Genomic DNA, 17,863 nt, shown 5'->3' with positions numbered 1-17,863 from the left:
ATGAAAATTATAAATGTTCTAACAACTTCTGTCTCTCCCAAACAAGGGACACAGAGCCTTTCTGCAGAAATATGGTCTGAACTCATCCCTTTGAGGAGTTCTAAATTTCATTTTCCCTTGAGACATACACCACCTCATTACAGCAGCTTATGCAGACTACTCTAAAACAGAAAACTGTGGTTCCCATTTTTCATTGGCAAGCAATCAGCTGGCTTAAAAATCCATCAGCCACTGACCCATGCAAAAGTTTCAGAGTTGCAGGCAGTTCACAAAACCAACAAAAAGAAGCGGGTGAGAGGTAGTTTGTGAGTTCTTACCTGTAAAACAAGTGCTGCTAACTTGAAGATGGTTTCACTGTCTACTTCAATTTGCCCCTGTTGGTGGAAAAGGAAAGCATCACTGAACACAGGCGGCCCCAGGTTGTAGTAAATGGCTCTGGAGTTGGGGAAGCTGTCACAGCTTGGCACCTCCAGTTTATGAACAAATGCAGATCATACCATTGCAGGAGAAAGGGAGGGGGGCGTGGAGAGACACACAGAAGGTTAAAGGGAAGCCCTATCTTGTGTGTGTGCTTAATTAATGGGGGGACTTTTGTTTAGAGAGCAGTATTCTGAAAGAAATAGAAATGACTTTGAAGCTAGAAATTCAGACAACTTCTAGATGAATAATTTTTATCTCCACAAATTCATTTCTAAGCTCTGCAGATTTTTAGAGATTAGTTTGTTCAGAATTTTCTTGAGATAATTTTTTTCTCTGTGTCTCAGCATGGTTATTTCTCTCTAAACATAATGCAACTATTATTAAAAATATAAATTTACTTCTGCATCAATGGTACATTTTGAATTAATAGTTTTATGTTATAGATAAAATGTAAAGTTTAGAAACTCATTTACAGCAAATGCTTTCAGGAGTAAAATTCTGTTGCTTTATTTTGAAGTTTGATGAATCTAATTTATCATTTTTTTAATTATTTCATTTCTTTCATCCTTCAGGATGAAAAGTAGGACTTTTCCTTCTTCCTTCAGGATGAAAAGTAGTCCTACAGAAAAGTAGGACTTGTGGACGTTGCTTTAATAAGAGTAGCTTTTTAGTAGCCTGGGAGGGATGTGTGGAGGGGTATTGCTTCTATCAGTATTACTCATATGTGCCTTCATTTATTTGTTAAATATGATGATATATATAAATATCATTCCTGCACTACAATGAGCAATATAGAGGGATCTTTATTAAAAAAATATGTGTTCTATGCTAGTTTATAAAAACGAACACCCACTAACACAATTCCACAGAAGCACCTCCTTGCCTAAATCTTTTATGGTTAGTTCTTGAAACAGCACTATGGTTAGTTATTGAAACTCAGGGGCCTGGAATTTGCCCTATACTCTATTTTTCTCCTTTCTACCTGTTGAATGCACACTAGAGAGTTTTCTAGTTATGCCAAGTGCATTGGTGGTGAGTAATTAAATAGCTTTAAAGTAAATGTGAACTAGGTTAGTTTATAAGGCAATGAACTCAGTAAGGATTTCTGAAAGAATTATGCTTTTCTCTCAGGTTTCCAAGTGATCTGACTGGAGTTCTCAAATAAACAAACTAATAACAATAATTCTTTTGAAAACCATAAAATAAAATAAAACACAAACTCAGGCAATTACAATGTCAGCAATGAAAATAATTTTTGATTCCCTTATGTTACAAAAATGAAAACAAATTAATATCATCCTCTAACATCTAAGTTTCCCTTTGAAACCTGAGGCAGGGAATTTGCTTCAAAGTTTTTTGCTTCGAAAACTGACAAGCCCAGAGCCTTGGAATTCAAAGCTCGCCTATAATCTCTGGAAACAGATTATAAAATCAAAGAGAAGCCAGGTTGATTGTAGGAATCAATTACCCTCTGTCTTTCAGGTAAGAGACAGGGGTTTTCTAATCTAGTCAAAGATGATGAAATAGTTAATCCAACAGTGAGGTGGATGATGATCAAGATTAAATTTTAAAAAAGTTTAAATTCTTTACTCTCAAAGAAAAAGAAACTTTGCAGTGTAGGGGGTTTAAGTGGGGGAACTTGAAAACATCTTTCAATTTGAAATTTGGCCTGAAACCAAAGTAAAAATCAAATTTGCCTTAAAATCTTAGAAAAGAAAAAAAGTAGATTATTTAGGATATTAAAAAACTAAAGATGAATAAAATATATTGAACATAATTGCCAGTTCCTCTGCCATCTCATGACCCCCTTTGCCTATCAGAACCGTAGATGAGTCATCTGAATACTATTTTAGACAACTTTTCAATTTAGTATATGGAAATTCAGTAGATAAAAAGACCTCAAATAGATATTCTTAAGGAAGCAGCCAAATAATTCTCTACCTTAGAAGGGTCGTTAAGTATTAAAAATGTTGACATGAGGAATTGAAGCATGAAACATACCAGGCTCAGACAGCACCAGAAGATTGGGGAGACTAATACACAATTCACCTGTAGATCTTTTTACCTACACCACTGGCCCTAACACCAGTCTTGTGGAGGAGACGGGGGGCTGGAGGGGTGGATTTATCAGAATCTTGTTCCGGGGAGAGAAGAGAATGCCGGGCTTGGCAGTGCCCCACATTCTTTTATGTATCTTACTCCCTACCTCACCTTCCAATTAACCACTTCTCTGAAAATCCAAGGATATACTTTGTCTTCTAATAGTGACTGCCAAAATTACTTGCCTTGTGCATAGAGTTCACCAAACAATGAATCATATAAGAATAATACTATTTGGGGCCTGCCTGGTGGCACAAGGGGTTAAGACACAACCTATCCACAGCCACTGCAGCACAAGTTCAATCCCCGGCAGGCCAGGGAGCTACCCACATGGTGCAGCAGACCTCTCCTGTCTCGCCCGCTGCTCCCCTCAGCAGTGTATTTCAGTCAATCTGCCTATTCTGTTCCCCACTCTGTTTCTGGTGAATCCTCTCATCCCCTGCACCTCTCTGGCCTGTACCCGAGTTCTTGTATGCATAAATAAATCTTTAAGACAGAAAAGAGTAATACTATTTGCCCAGTTCTCAGCAATTTTGTAGGGTGAGATTTAATTACACCTTACAGCGAACTCCAGAATTTCATTCCTGAAGTGTAAAGACTCTTTAGAAACTACAGTCTGCCCCAGGACAGACCATTTATTTCACTTATAACCGTGGCAACAGAGGTAATCTTATAGGTACTGGGCAAGCTAACACTTGAGAGAGGGATCTTCTCAGAGAGGTAACGGGATCCTTTAGTGGGTTTCCATGACTGTCAAGGATAAACAAAGAGAAGCAGAGAAGTGAGTCAGATGATGTGGCTGAATACACAAAGGTAATAAGAAACAGTATCAAGACCTTGTGCTACACTCTCATGGCTAATTTAGCTGGATTATGAATTCAATCGCCAGGTCACTGGGTTCAGGCTCCGCTTTAGACATGTTATTTTTGTCTTTGACTTGTTGGCACAGTTGACCAAGATATCACTTTAATTAATTGAACTCTAAATTTTAATTTTTAAGTAGGTAAACAGAATAAAAGAAAGCCTTAGAACTTGAAAGAGAATTTAGTGAAAATATGACTCCTAATATTTTACAGATGATGGCACTGGGGTCGGGAAATGGAGTATACCACCCAATCCCATAACAGCGGTGCCTCTGGACACCCTGTCTAGTGCTCTTTTCACCCTACCAAGCACCAATTAGCTTTCTATGGTAGCAGGTAAAACTGAAAAATTACTCCAAATGTTCCCTCCACTGTTGGTGAGACAGTATGTTATCATCAAACATACCATCCACAGCAGAATGGGAAAATTACTTCTGAAGATAATTCCTGCTTGATCTGTGTTGATGTGGTACTTACTCTGCACCATGGCAATGGACATTAACGTCTTAGGACTGAAAGCTACTTGACAAACTGGAAGATCTCAATTTGTTTACAAGTTTTTTAGTTTATTACTATTTTGGATTAAATAAAAAAATGAACTCAAACATCAACAAATAATTGAAAAAAAAAGAAAGAAAATTTCTACTTGCAACAATCATGCTACCAACTGATTCAGGCAATAGTCTTTAATAAATAAAAACTACTGGGTGAAAGTTTGATGAGAAACAGAACAGGATATTTATATAATCATAAAATATCTCTCCATAGGGGAACATTAATTATAAATGGGGAAATGGTAATTTTTCAATGGAGAAACTTGAGATATCATCATAACCAAGTGATGATGTCACCAATAACTGGAAAGACCAACATCTTGTTCCTCCCAACAGCAGGCATTGAGAACACCGCTTCATCTAAATACAGTACTGTCTTGGTGAATGTAAATGTTTTACAATTGGAAATGAGGTGGACAGGTAAGTCCTGATTCATTGCATGTGTTTCCCCAGTTAAAGTGCATGGCTGATTTCAAGCTATGAATATATCATTGCAGAACATGGAGTTGAGAAGAAATCTGACACCAGCTAGCACTATTTGGCTCCAGCACACCACAGGCTAGCAGTTGTGCCAAAACATATCACTAACTTTAATCATAAGGAACCATGAGACAAACCCAAACTGAGGGATATTCCTTAAAACATCTGTCCATACTTCTCAAAAACTGTGTGTGTAATGAATGTGAAAGAAAGGCTGAGGAAATGCTCCAAAGCAAGAGATGAGAGTCATGCTAACTAAACGTAGTTCTTTATCCTGGAAAGTTGTTAAAAGTCATTACTGGGATGGGCACAGTCTAGATTCAATGTTAAATGTGCTGAATATGGTTAGGTAAGGGATGTCCTTGATCCTGGGAAGTAAACCCTGAAATATTTAGGGCTAAACAGTGTAACTTCCTCTGACATGATTCAGGAAAAAATTATATATTTGGGGGCCTCCCTGGTGGCACAAGGGGTGAAGCACAGCACTGTGAAGCTATCTGTAGGTTCTGCAGCATGTATTCAATCCCCGGCAGGCCAGGGAGCTACCCACATGGCGCAGCAGACCTCTCCTGATTCACCTGCTGCTCCCCTCAGCAGTGTATTTCAGTCAGTCTGCCTGTTCTGTTAGATAATTCTTTACGTGGGGGGCTGTCCTGTGCATTGTAGGGTGTTAAGCACCATTCCTGGCCTCTTGATTCCAGCAGCAGCCTTCCCCCCACTTATTACAACCAAAATTGTTTCCAGATATTTCCAAATGTCCTGGTCATGGGAGAGGGGGTGGGAGATAACAAAATTGCCCAAATTGAGAACCACAGCTCTAGTTTCACTAGGTTTTATGTTCAGATTAAGTTAGAATCATCAGACATCTACAAAATTAAACTATATAGAATATCCCAGGTTAAACTGCTGTTTTGACCTATATTTTTAGATTATTTCATATTTATGTCAGAAAAAATATAAGAAACAACCCACAGAAGCTCATTATTTTAATAAGTTTAAGTGTGCTGTTGACATGGTCCATTACATCCTATAATATCCCTATACATTGGGAGGAATTTCCAAATTTTAGGACCAGTACTGACTGTGCTCATTCTAGTAGATGCTTTGTTTTTATCTTAATGGCCACTGTGAGTTATGTAAGCACCATAATTTCTCCTCGCTTTGGCTCTTGAAATAAGTTGAATTTTAAATTTGTGGGCTAAATGCTTTCTGCCAATTATGCCAAATATTTTATATTAAACTTAATCTGGGAAGCATCTAATTATTTCTACCTTTATTTTCACTCTTACAAATAACTCTAATTTCATCACTTACAATATTTAGTGATTTTCTTCTTTTTTATTGTGTTATATACAGTAAAATGCACAAATTTTAGTGTACAGCTCAATGAATTTTGACATGTATATAAACTCACATAACCAACACCCAGATGAAGATATCAAACAGTCTTACCAATTTTTTCAATTTAGGGAAATGAGTATCTTTATAAACCATAAACAAAATTATTTTTACTAATTAGAAAGTGGAAAGGACTATTGAAAAATTACTTCAATTTGTAATTCTTTCATTACTAACCAACTGCAATATTCCCCATGCAATTGCACATTGTTTATTATCGCCTGTATGTGCAATTATCCTTCATGCATTTACCTATTTGAGAACTTATGTTTAATTTGAGCCACCAATACTAACTCTTTGCTTTGTGTATTGGGCACAAATTGTGTCTTTCAGTCTGTTCTCCTTTGACATGTTCTCCTGGCCCGTGAAGTCAGATTACACTGGGGACTGTCTCCCCCAATAGAAGAATGGGGAAGGTCCAAGCAGGTTATTTTCTTCTGAAACTCAGTTTTTCCTTTGCAAAATGGAAGCTGATAATGTTGAGCATACAAAGTTGTTTAGAGCACTAAGTGAAGTACAGCTAAGCATTTATCATAAAGTCTAACTGCCAAAGGTTTTTTCCATGCCATTCTCTCTGCACTAATGCTTAACATAGTGTTTATTACATTCTTTTTAAAAAAGATTTATTTATTTATGCATACAAGAACTGGGGTACAGGACAGAGGTGTGGTGGGTGAGAGGATTCACCAGAGACAAAGACAGAAGTCTGCTGCACCATGTGGGTAGCTCCCTGGTCGGGGATTAAACTCATGCTGCAGTGGCTGCGGATAGCTTCATAGGTTGTGTCTTAACCCCTTGTGCCACCAGGGAGGCCCACTTATTACATTCCTACATATCATTTTATCTACGGTGATTTACTTTGCTTTAGGACACTGGTCATTTTGTGTAGTTCTATAACATTTAATCACTGTTCCATTATGATATGTCTCAATATCCAGGAACATAAATGCTTTAATTTTCTCTAACAATCTTTGATATGCATTTGCTTATTTAAAAAAAATTAAAATAATCCTGTCAAGTTTTTAAAAAGAAATCATAGTCTTTCTTCCTTTTTGGAATCACAGTAGGTCTCTAAAGAAATTGCTTTATATTGATCATAAAGTTTTAAGATATACCATAAAGATTACACACATATGAGGATTGATACTCAGCACTTGATATTTCCCTGTGTAAATCGGCCTCTTTTTTCATTCTATTGTTTATCTGGCTATTATCATTATATAGGATTATTACTATTTTTAGTGTATTTAACTTGAATTAAATTTCTTCACCAATTGGCACATAATGCCAATAAGTTTTAGTTGCTTTATTTCCCATTTTCTAGGCCCATGGTGAAATTGTCATCAAATAGTATTTTGGTGCAGTTCTTTGCAATGTATGTGGTATATCTGATTGCATTGAATGAGGCAGACATTTTATGTAACACATCAAAACTATACTCCTCTCATATGGTACTGACAGACAAGTTAGTTCTGTGTTGACTTTTCAGCAAGCATTACTAAAGCATAACACCTATATGCACTATGGCCCAGAAATTCTGCTTCTATATCTACATTTATTTATATCTACATTTAACAGGCATATTTATATATAGTCACTAAAAGACAGGAACTGAGGTCTGCAGCAGTGCTATTTTTAATAACCAAATACTGCAAGCTACCCAATTGTCCACCAATGGGTAAATGAAGTGTTGTATATTCCTACGATGTACAATAATTCAGCAATGAAAATAAGCAAGTTGGCTGAAACTACATACAACAATATGGATGACTCTCAAAAACATAATTTGAGCAAGATAGGTCAGACATTAAGGAGAATATTTTGTACGCAATGTCAGTCAAAATTGTTAAATGCTATTAAGAGTCATGGTGGTGGGTGGTTGTGGTGGATTAATGACTTTGAAACAAATGTAATGGGCTGAGTGTTGGTAACTTTCTGTTTTTTCACTAGTTATACAGATGTGCTCAACTGGTGAAAGTTCATCGAGCTATCACTTGTAAAACACGAATTTTTTATACGCACATTATACTTCAATGAAGCTAAGAAACAAACAAAAAACAAATCCTGACCATCTTTGAAACATTTCTTTTCTTACTTAGTGGCAATGCCATCCTCATTTGTTTGGGTCCAAGACCTCCATGGCACCATAGGGGAAATTTGAAAAGTGAGCAACTTGTGCAACTGAACTATTTGCACTTTCTAATGTGTTATATACCTTACTAATTTATTGTCTTTCTCCTTGTCCACCATCACCCTGCCTAGTAGGTAAAATCCTTAAGGGCATTTTTTTTTAAGATTTATTTATTCATGTATACAAGAACTGGGGTACAGGCCAGATGTGTGGGAGGGTGAGGAGCAGAACAGGCAGACTGACTGAAATACCCTGCTGAGGAGAGCAGTGGGCGAGACAGGAGAGGTCTGCTGCGCCATGTGGGTAGCTCCCCAGCTAGCCGGGATGGAACTTGCGCTGTAGAGGCTGCGGATGGTTTCACAGAACTGCGCTCAACTGCTTGCGCCACCAGGGAGGCCCAAGGGTATCATTTTTTTTTTTTTTAATTTCTTTTGGCCCTAGCTCTAACTTCAGGACCTGGAATAGTGTTTGACATATAGAAGGTACTTGATTTTTTTTTTTTTAAGATTTATTTATTTATACAAGCACTGGGTACAGTCAGAAGCGCGGGAGGGTGAGAGAATTCACCAGAGCCAGAACAGGGAGCAGAGCAGGCAGAAGGACTGAAGTACACTGCTGAGGGGAGCAGCGGGAGGCAGGAGAGGTCTGTGCGCCATGTGGGACCCTCCTCTGGTGGCCGGGGAGCAGCTGGGGATCGAACCAGCACTGCAAAGGCTGCGGGCAGCCTCGCAACCCAGCGCTCAAACGCTGCGCCACCGGGGAGGTCCTTGATTATTTTTATAGAATAGTGACTGAAAGACTAATGAAGTAAAAAGTCAAAGGTAGTATTTGTATCTTTCTTTTAAAGAAGGAAAAGAAAAACTTCTTGTGTTGCTTGATTCACTATATAGTTGACTTGGCTTGATGTTCATCTCAGAGTAAGGTTCAGTTTACTGAACCATGAGGTCAGAGAACTGGCTTCACCAGCTAAGCATAGTACCTATGTGACAAAGACTAGATATGCAAACTTAAAATGCCAAAGACAACTAGGTGTCAAAAGCTTCTCGATCTTCTCGCCTTCCTTACTTTCTAAAAATGTGAAAGGAAAATAATAACACCTATCCCACATAGCTCTTGAGTTCTAAAATACTCCATGTAAAAGAAAAACTACATATAAAGATGCTTTGAAAAGGTAAAAAGCCTTATCAGAACATCAAACAAATATTTTTTTTCTGTGTGTGGGTGTGTGTCACAGTTTCAAAGACATAAGCAGTAGTATCTGGGAAGACCGCTTCTCAGAAACTTGATCACAATGAAGATAGGGGCAAAGAGAGACAAGGAGGGAGGGAGGGAGGAAAGAAGGAGGAGAGAGAGAGAGACAAAGTTCTAGTCTGTGAATTTGTGTTTGGTTGTGGGAAGATAGCACAAGTGAATATGAGAATATGGAAATGAGAACAGAGGGAGGACTAATCAGACCACTCTTTCTGTGGCTCAGCCCAGGTGTGATTTGTGTAATGTGTTCTATTTTTAGGTGGAGAGGTGATATATATTTTTTGTTCTTAGGGTGAAGTTTCAAATACTTTAAACAGAAACCAGATCTTGGTTCTAGATACCATTCTACACTGAAAGGAAAATGGCTCTGACAGTGGGAGTATTTTGAGCATCAAAATACATGGCAGGATGGATTATAATACACTAAATAAAAAGGAATATATGAATGTGTTCTAATATCAAAAATATTTTTAAAAGATAGGGATAGAAAAGAAGGAAAAATTATTCTTTACGGATGAAACCTATAAAGAAATGTTGATGGTGCCAAAATTAAAGAGTCACCATTTTGGGCCTCCCCGGTGGCACAGAGGTTGAACGCTGAGTTGCGTAGCTGCCTGCAGCCTCTGCAGCGCCGGTTCGATCCCCGGGTGCTGGTGAGGGTCCCACATGGCGCGCGCAGACCTCTCCTGCCGCCCGCTGCTCCCCTCAGCATTGTACTTCATCAGTCTGCCTGCTCTGCTCTCCCCTCTGGCTCTGGTGAATTCTCTCACCCTCCCGCGCTTCTGACTGTACCCAGTGCTTGTATAAATAAATAAATAAATCGTTAAAAAAAAGTCACGATTTACCATAACTCATTCAGGCAAGGTCGCCATTGGCGCCTGAGACCATTGGATCAAAGATTGTTGGGAATCAGAATAGTCAAATATCCTCAATGTGTCAACTTCTGACAAGTTGTTATTAATTACCTAAAGGAAAACCTATAGGAAAAGATGAAGAGAAAACTGGTACCACTTCATGAAAAGCAAGATACACTGACATTGCAAGACACACTGAAAAGGATACAACATTGCATACATGTGGTATTCCCACCACAAGGAAATTATTTTAAATTAGTGGTTTTCAAACTTTGGTGTATAGTAGGATTACCTAGAGCTAAGTAAACCAACCAACCAACCAACCAGAGGCTGAGCCTACTGAGGTAGGATAGGATAAAACAGGACAGGGTGTGGGTCTCTGTATTTTCACCAAGTTCCAGATGATTCTGAATTATGGTCAGTGTTTACAAGTTTAGAAACATGGAATTTGTCATATTTCACAAATTGAGATATTCTGCAAGATCACTGGCCTATATTTTCAAACATACCTGTGTAAGAAAAGAAGGCTGGATACCTGTTCCTAATTAAGGAGCCTCTAGAATCACCACAGGTCACGAAATGTGATACCGAATCAGAAAAACAACAAAAAGCTATAAAGAACATAATTGAGACAATTAGGAAAATCCGAATAAGAACTAAAAGGGCCTTCCTGGTGGCGCAGCAGGTTGGGCACTGCTCTGTGAAGTTGTCTGCAGCCTCTGCAGTGTGGGTTCGATTCCCGGCTGGCCAGGGAGAAACCCACATGGCGTGGCAGACCTCTCCTGCCTTGCTGGCTGCTCCCCTCAGCAGTGTCTTGGGTCTGTCTCCCTGTTCTGCTCCCCGCTCTCTCTGGTGAATTCTCTCACCCTCCCCCGCCTCTGACCAGTTCTTGTATAAATAATGAATAAATCCTTAAAAAAAAAGAACTATAAGAGATACACAATTAATGAAATGTGGCATTAATTTGATAAAACTCTAAAATATACTTGGACAGAGATCTGTTTAATTCACCATTGAATACCCAGAGCTTACCTATATAGCACCTAGCATGTAGTGGACATTTAATAAATAAATATTTTTAAATGAATGAATTTATATATTTTTTAAAAGACATACCATTTGATAATAGTATTCTTCCAGGTGCTGCTGCAAAAAATACCATCAGGGTTATGAGTCCTCCCAACCCCCACTTCTTATTTTTACTTCCCCCCATTCTGAGGTCTTGAGGTCTGCTTTATTTCTTTTAAGACCAGGGAGAATGAGATTGTCTTGTCACAAGTTTAAATATCAGAGACTGGTTCCACCGTTCTGCCAATATCTGAATCCTTTTTATAAGGATTTGCACCAACGTATTGTCAAAGCAAGGGAGTAAATGTTTATGAGACTGCCCTGAAAATTAGAGGTGTGGTGATCTACAGCCAAATTTTTACACAGTGCAAGAAAGGCAGCGAGTCTAACTAGGTCAGACTCTGCTAATAAACATGGAGGTTTTAAGGCTGATAAATATGTGGGGAGACAAGTGGAGAACAGATGAATAACCATCATTAAACACTTAGAATCAGGTTCTCAACTTCTGTACTTCCCCTTACACATTATAAGGTTACACACACAGCAGACTTTAATTACAGCATTCTAATTGCTCAAACGCACACTGGCACCAATTTACAATTACAATTTGAATTTGTAGCAGCAGAGTGTTCTGATGGAAAACTAGTCAGATTTTTAAAAAAGTGCAAGGTGCTTACAAGATAACTAAGGATGATATGAGGGAGAAAAGGACAAGAGAAAGAAAGTCAAGTTACGGTGTTCAACTTTAGCTTTGACAAAAGGAGCCCTGCTAATGTTAGTAACTGATCTGGACTTTGGGGGCTTTTGGGAGGCATAAATAAATAAGCAACCATATTTTTATTTTCAAGTCTATTGTGCATCCATATGATTGGGCTTCCCATTTATTATTTTGCTCTAACAAGGATATCGCATTTAAAATATTTTCACCAACATTCTCGTTTTATGCCACAATTATGATTATTTATGCTCAATTGCATTTGATAAATGGGAACATTTTTAACAGTTCTCTTGGGAAATTTTGGTATCATACTGTCAACAACAACAAAAAAAAGAGAAACATTTATTAAGTGCTAATTATCTCTCCCAAGAGGATGACATAGATGAATTCAACGAATCCTCAGGACGGCCCTATGAGGAGGTAAATGTTATTGAATCACTTCACAGGTGAGGGGATTGAAGTGCAAGAAGATAAAGTAGATTGTTGCCTAAGGCCAACCATATAATGGTGGAGTCAGCATTCAAAGCTAAACAAACCACTGGGACCCCACTCAGTACCATACACCCCAACCATGTCTGGCATCAAATTATATTTTGGATGGTTCCTCCAAGGAGTGAATAAACAATTCTAAATGAGCGTTCAACACAGTTTACCTGAAATGTACATCCCAGACTATTTACTAATATTTGTATGGTGAAACTTCAATATTAAACCTATTTAATTAAGAAATGGAATTCCTCAATGCCTTCTCTCTGAAAAAATATATAGTCCTTTAATCATTTCCATAAGGCTCTTAAGCATGTGTATCTCTGCAGACAGAAGATATATCTGCTTCTAGTATAGGTTAAAAAAATAATTCATCACAGATAGAGGAAAGGTAAATGGATGGACAGAGACAGTTGGTATGGGTAAATTTGTTTCTGGAAGTTTCTTTGCTATATTCCTTTTGAAATACAATATTTATACCTTCAAATATGTTAAACTAAGCATTCTCAAAAGCAGAAAACAAAGAATTCTGATCTCTGAAATAAATTGAAAAAATATCTTAGTCTTTTCATCCAATTCTATATTTTAAGAAAGTATTTTCAGCTGAACAGATTATCTACCTTTTTTCTCCCATCTCCAGGCATTTGTCATAATATTTTATATGACTTTTTGAGTCATAATTTAGCTGTAATGCTATAGTTCATTTCTGTGATGATGGTTTACCAAAAATATTAGTACAGGGTTTAAATGTTTTAAGATCATTCATGTTAAATGGCACCATTATGAAATACAAGACTTCCAGCTGGAATTTTAGTAGCTCTTCTCAGTGCACTCAACAAATATTTGAATGCTTACTCATGGTGGGGATATATCAGTGAGCAAACAATTCATTTTTTTGTAAAACTGCAATGACTAATGCCAATTGGAGGGTATTTTTCATGTTATCTACTGGATGACCATGTCCTTTTACCTCTTTGGTTCTCAGTACTTTGTCTAAGGATCAAACATTTTCCTCTTTACATCTCAGGGAGGTGGTAAAATCAAATGACATAGTACATATGAAAATACCCTGGGGATTAAAATTGGCATGTGTTATAAGCTATTATTATGAAGATTTGATTCTCACAAGTGCACAAGGCAGGATAAATCTGAATGCTCATGGTTTAAGACATATAATTTCAATGTTGGGAAACCACATGAAACAGGGAAAGGTGAAATCTTTATTATATAACTCTCAAAGGCCCTTTAAATATGGTGTTAAGATTTCTTAGTTTCTCGTGGACTGGCCAGTCTTCAAATCAATTCTAAAGTTTAGTTTGTTGACTTGACTTGGTAAATAGTGACAATGGTTATTATGAAAAGGCACGCTCACTTCTGTGTAGAAAGAACTTAGAGCTATAAAATTCAATTTTCTGTTACTGTCTTTTCTAAATTATCTCAGCATCTTGTAATGAGTTTGAGGATTAAAACACACACACACATATATAACACACGCATACACACCCATTCACTTACGCAAATACATTCAAATCTCAAATCCCAGGTTAGCAGGTAAACCAAATACATTGTTGTTCTTGATAAGTGCTCAATGGTTAGTTCTGGAAGTATGTGGAGTAATTCCAGGACAAAATCCATGAATGTGAAGCTGACTATAATCGATTGGTTACAGAGGTATATGCTTTGTGTTATTATATTAAATTGTGTTCAGATTAATACCTCTCTTAAGGCATTAAAAACAGGGATAGTGGGCCTCCCTTGGTGGTGCAGCGGTTGAGTGCTAGGCTGCGAAGCTGCCCACAGCCTCTGTAATGCTGGTTCGATCCCTGGCCGCCAGTGAGGGTCCCACATGGTGCACGGACCTCTCCAGCCACGCCCGCTGCTCCCCTCAGCAGTATATTATGTCGGTCTGCCTGTTCTGTTTCCCACTCTGGCTCTGGTGAATTCTCTCACCCTCCCGTGCTTCTGACTGTGCCCAGTGCTTGTATGAATAAATGAATAAATCTTAAAAAAAAAAATAGGGATAGTAACAGGACTTTCCATGAAACTTTTTAAAAAGTTAATGAGCTCATGGTATATGGTAACTTGGTTTTAGTGAGAAGGAAGAAGGAAAGTCAATGATATTCACGTAGCCTGGTTCAATGATTGGGATGGGACAATATATTGGGATACTTGGCTAAAATGAGATTTAGGATGAACTGGACTCCCTCTTGTCCATGCCCCTCTATCCTACAGGCAATCAAAAGTTGATGACATTTCTTTGGAACTTCAAGAAAGGATGCTTGAGGGACTCCCTCACGCGCAGGCAGTTGAGCGCAGTGCTGTGAAGCTGTCCACAGCCTCTGCAGTGCCGGTTAGATCTCCGCCGGCCTCGGAGTAACCCACATGATGAGCAGACCTCTCCTGTCTTGCTCACGGCTCCCCTTGGCAGTGTATTTCGTCAGTCTGCCTGTTCTGTTCCCCGCTCTGTCTCTGGTGAATCCTCTCACCCTCCCGTGCCTCTGGACTGTACCCCGGCTCTTGTATAAATAACATAAATCTAAAAAAAAAAAAAGAAAGAAAGGATGCTTGAATGTAAGATCATCCTTGCAGCTGCTTTTACAGTCATACTTGTGAATGTTTACAAAAGGGGCTTACAGCAAATATAGTGACTCCCATACTTTAGAATCTCATCATGCAATGCCAAAATTGCATTCCAATAGGTATAGTATATTAGATTTCAAAGTTACAAGTACGATATCAACTCTGGAAAATTGAATTAGGAGCAGTAGCTTCATCTTAGATAGTGAAAACAAAATAAGATTAGAGCTGAAAAACTCTTAATTTTATGGTTGTTACTCAGAACTGATTTTCAATTTGGCTTGTTATTTTCACAAGCCCATTTTGCAAAATCTAGTCAGTCTAGTTACTGGTGTAAATGTTTATTTTGCTCACTTGAAATAGTTACCGAATGTTTATAGTGTATGCCAGGCTCTGTGTTAGTGGTTGGGGCCTAAAGATGAATAAAATCTGACTCTGGTCCTAAGAAGTTAGTCTAGTTACAACAAGGCAGAGACACAAACAAATAATTCAGTACAATGGAAGGAGAGAAGAAGTATTTAGAGGATACTGTGGAATTTGGAAGTACTTTTAATTCTCTGTAGGAAGTGGTGGTTTTACATAAGAAAAGGGAAGGAAGAAGGAAAGTCAATGTAACGGGCAGGCAGTCTGCAGCTGAATCCTGAAGAATGAGTGGAAATTTGTCAGAAGGGAAGGAAGGGTGAGAGAGTAGCATTCAGCAGAGAAATAAGGATGTAAAAACAAGAAGATATTCAGCAGAGGTATAAGTACGTTAGGAAAGGCATGGCAGTTTGAGAAAGACTGGTAAGGTCAGGAACAGGGGGTTACGACCACAGGGGTGTGAGGAGAGGCTAAGCCAGAGCTTGCGTGTCCTATTAAGGAGATTTATGTGTAATAGCAGTTGTAATAAATGCAAATATATTAATAGGGAAATAGTGTCTGTGTCCAACACTGTTCTATACACCTCACATATATTCAGCCAACCATCGAGGTAGGAACTATTATTATTCCCACTTTATAGTCAATAAAAATGAGGCCTGAAAGTGTAAATACCTCAGTCAGGTTAGAACCAAGGCCATGCTTCTGAACTCAGGCTGCTTGGTTTCAGAGTCTAAACTCTCGACCACTGCATCACGCAGCCTCCTCAGGTAGCAGGGCCAAGCTAAGATGTGAAATAGGGAAGGCACTAAGTCTTGTTGATTTAATGTTCCAAGATGCTTCAATTCTTCCATATATTTGTTCATTCTTTAATCATTCACTTTTTTTTAATTCATCCCTTCAACAACCAATTGCTTATTATATAGGTCCTAGAGATTCTAGCAAACAAAACCTGATTCCTATCCTCAAAGTGCAGTTTACATTCAGTGTATTTACTTTACTTTTAATGAAATAAAATGAAATTTCAAAGCATCACTGCTCTCCTTCTCTATATAGCATACTGATTTAAAACATAATAACCTATAGAAGAAAGAGTACCGGGTGATGTCAAAATAACCAAAATACTTAAAAGCTTAACAAAATGAAAACTGTAGGCAGCAACTGAAGTCAACGAAGAAAAATGTATCTTCAAAAGAAAGAAATATGTCTATTTTTCCTATCAGTACATTTTATATACACATAAATAAATAATAAAGTATTGGATTATGGATCAATTTCTTTTTTGTTTTTTGCACAGTTTTGTGACTAAATTTTCTGCAATCGATAAGCATTTCAAAAATCAGAAAAGAACAGTTTGTCAGGTATCTTTACTAGTCAGTCTTTTTCTAAATAAAGCAATTAGGAATTTTCTGTTTTCAGTTAGCTTTGTTCAGTGATAATGATGACTGAGTATTTTCCAATGTTTTTATTTTTCTGATTAAACCTAATTCAAGCTTCTTGTTAAAACAATTTAAAAAGTTTTACCTAGAAAGCAAAAGCTTTTCCATATTCTCACTCCCAGAGATAAAAATTTATACTGTTATACATTTTTCTATTTTTTTCCTATGAGTAATTTTGTAAGTACAAAAAATAAATAACAAAGTTACAAGCAATCATACCATATGTACCGTCCTATAACCTGAGTCTTCCTAAACTTAATGGAGTTTGGACATGTTTCCATGCGAGTGGAGGAGCGTTATTCTACTCCCTTTAATGGCTATCATAGCATATCCTATCATATGAATGATTTATACCCTATTTAATTCCTATTGAAGTATATCTAGCAGTTTCCAGTTTCTTCATATTACAAATAATCTAAGATCGTCTGTTTATCTTCTCATATTCTATCAATAGTAACATCTTCAAGGGTATAATTCAGAAATTTGGTAGAGTGCTGGGTGATAAAATAAACTTCATTTTTATGGATAAGGCCAAATTGCCTTTCAAAGCCAAATAGGATTTTAAGAGAGCTTTGGCACCTCCAGGTTCACACACTTAAATGCAAATGACATTAAGATTCTAAGGATATTATGCAATCCTCTCTATGTGGTGTGGTAAGAGCAAGGTTGGGGATGACAGCTGACACTAATCAAGCCATCTAATGAAAGGACTCATCTTAATAAGGTCTTGGTCAAGAAATGGGGTAAGAGGGTGGTAAAAATAAACATGATTGGATAGTTTTGCAATAAACCTATCTCTTAATAGGATTACTAATATTGGACTCACTGGTATTTCCACATTTATTCAAGGTACAAAGAGATAAGTGCTTTTAAGAAAAGGGAGCCCACTGACATTTATTTTATTTTATTTTTAAAGATTTATTTATTTATTTATACAAGAACCAGGGTACAGGCCAGATGTGCAGGAGGATGAGAGAATTCACCAAAGACAGAGTGGGGAACAGAACAGGCAGACTGATGAAATACACTACTGAGAGGAGCAGCGGGCGAGACAGGAGAGGTCTGCTGCACCATGTGGGACTCTCACTGGCCTGCCGGGATCTAACCAGCACTGCAGAGGCTGCAGACAGCTTCACAGCGCATGCTCAACCACCTGCGCCACCAGGG

At 37.8% G+C, this 17,863-nt stretch overlaps 1 protein-coding gene across 2 annotated transcripts in view; it reads right to left on the bottom strand.

Annotated features, from left to right (window-relative positions):
• Window positions 1–17,863, bottom strand: part of FRMD4B (FERM domain containing 4B) — a gene marked incomplete at its 3' end in the record, with an annotated part of 177,201 nt that overhangs the window by 73,903 nt on the left and 85,435 nt on the right. For both annotated transcript variants that reach the window (XM_084248254.1, XM_084248253.1), the window contains exon 6: window positions 318–374. In XM_084248254.1, coding sequence (XP_084104380.1) covers window positions 318–374 — 57 coding nt within the window. The remainder of the gene's footprint in view (window positions 1–317; window positions 375–17,863) is intronic.

Source organism: Talpa europaea, assembly GCF_964194135.1.
Source record: "Talpa europaea genome assembly, chromosome: 11".
In the NCBI taxonomy this organism is placed as follows: Eukaryota; Metazoa; Chordata; class Mammalia; order Eulipotyphla; family Talpidae; genus Talpa; species Talpa europaea.
This window is presented reverse-complemented; position numbering and strand designations above follow the sequence as displayed.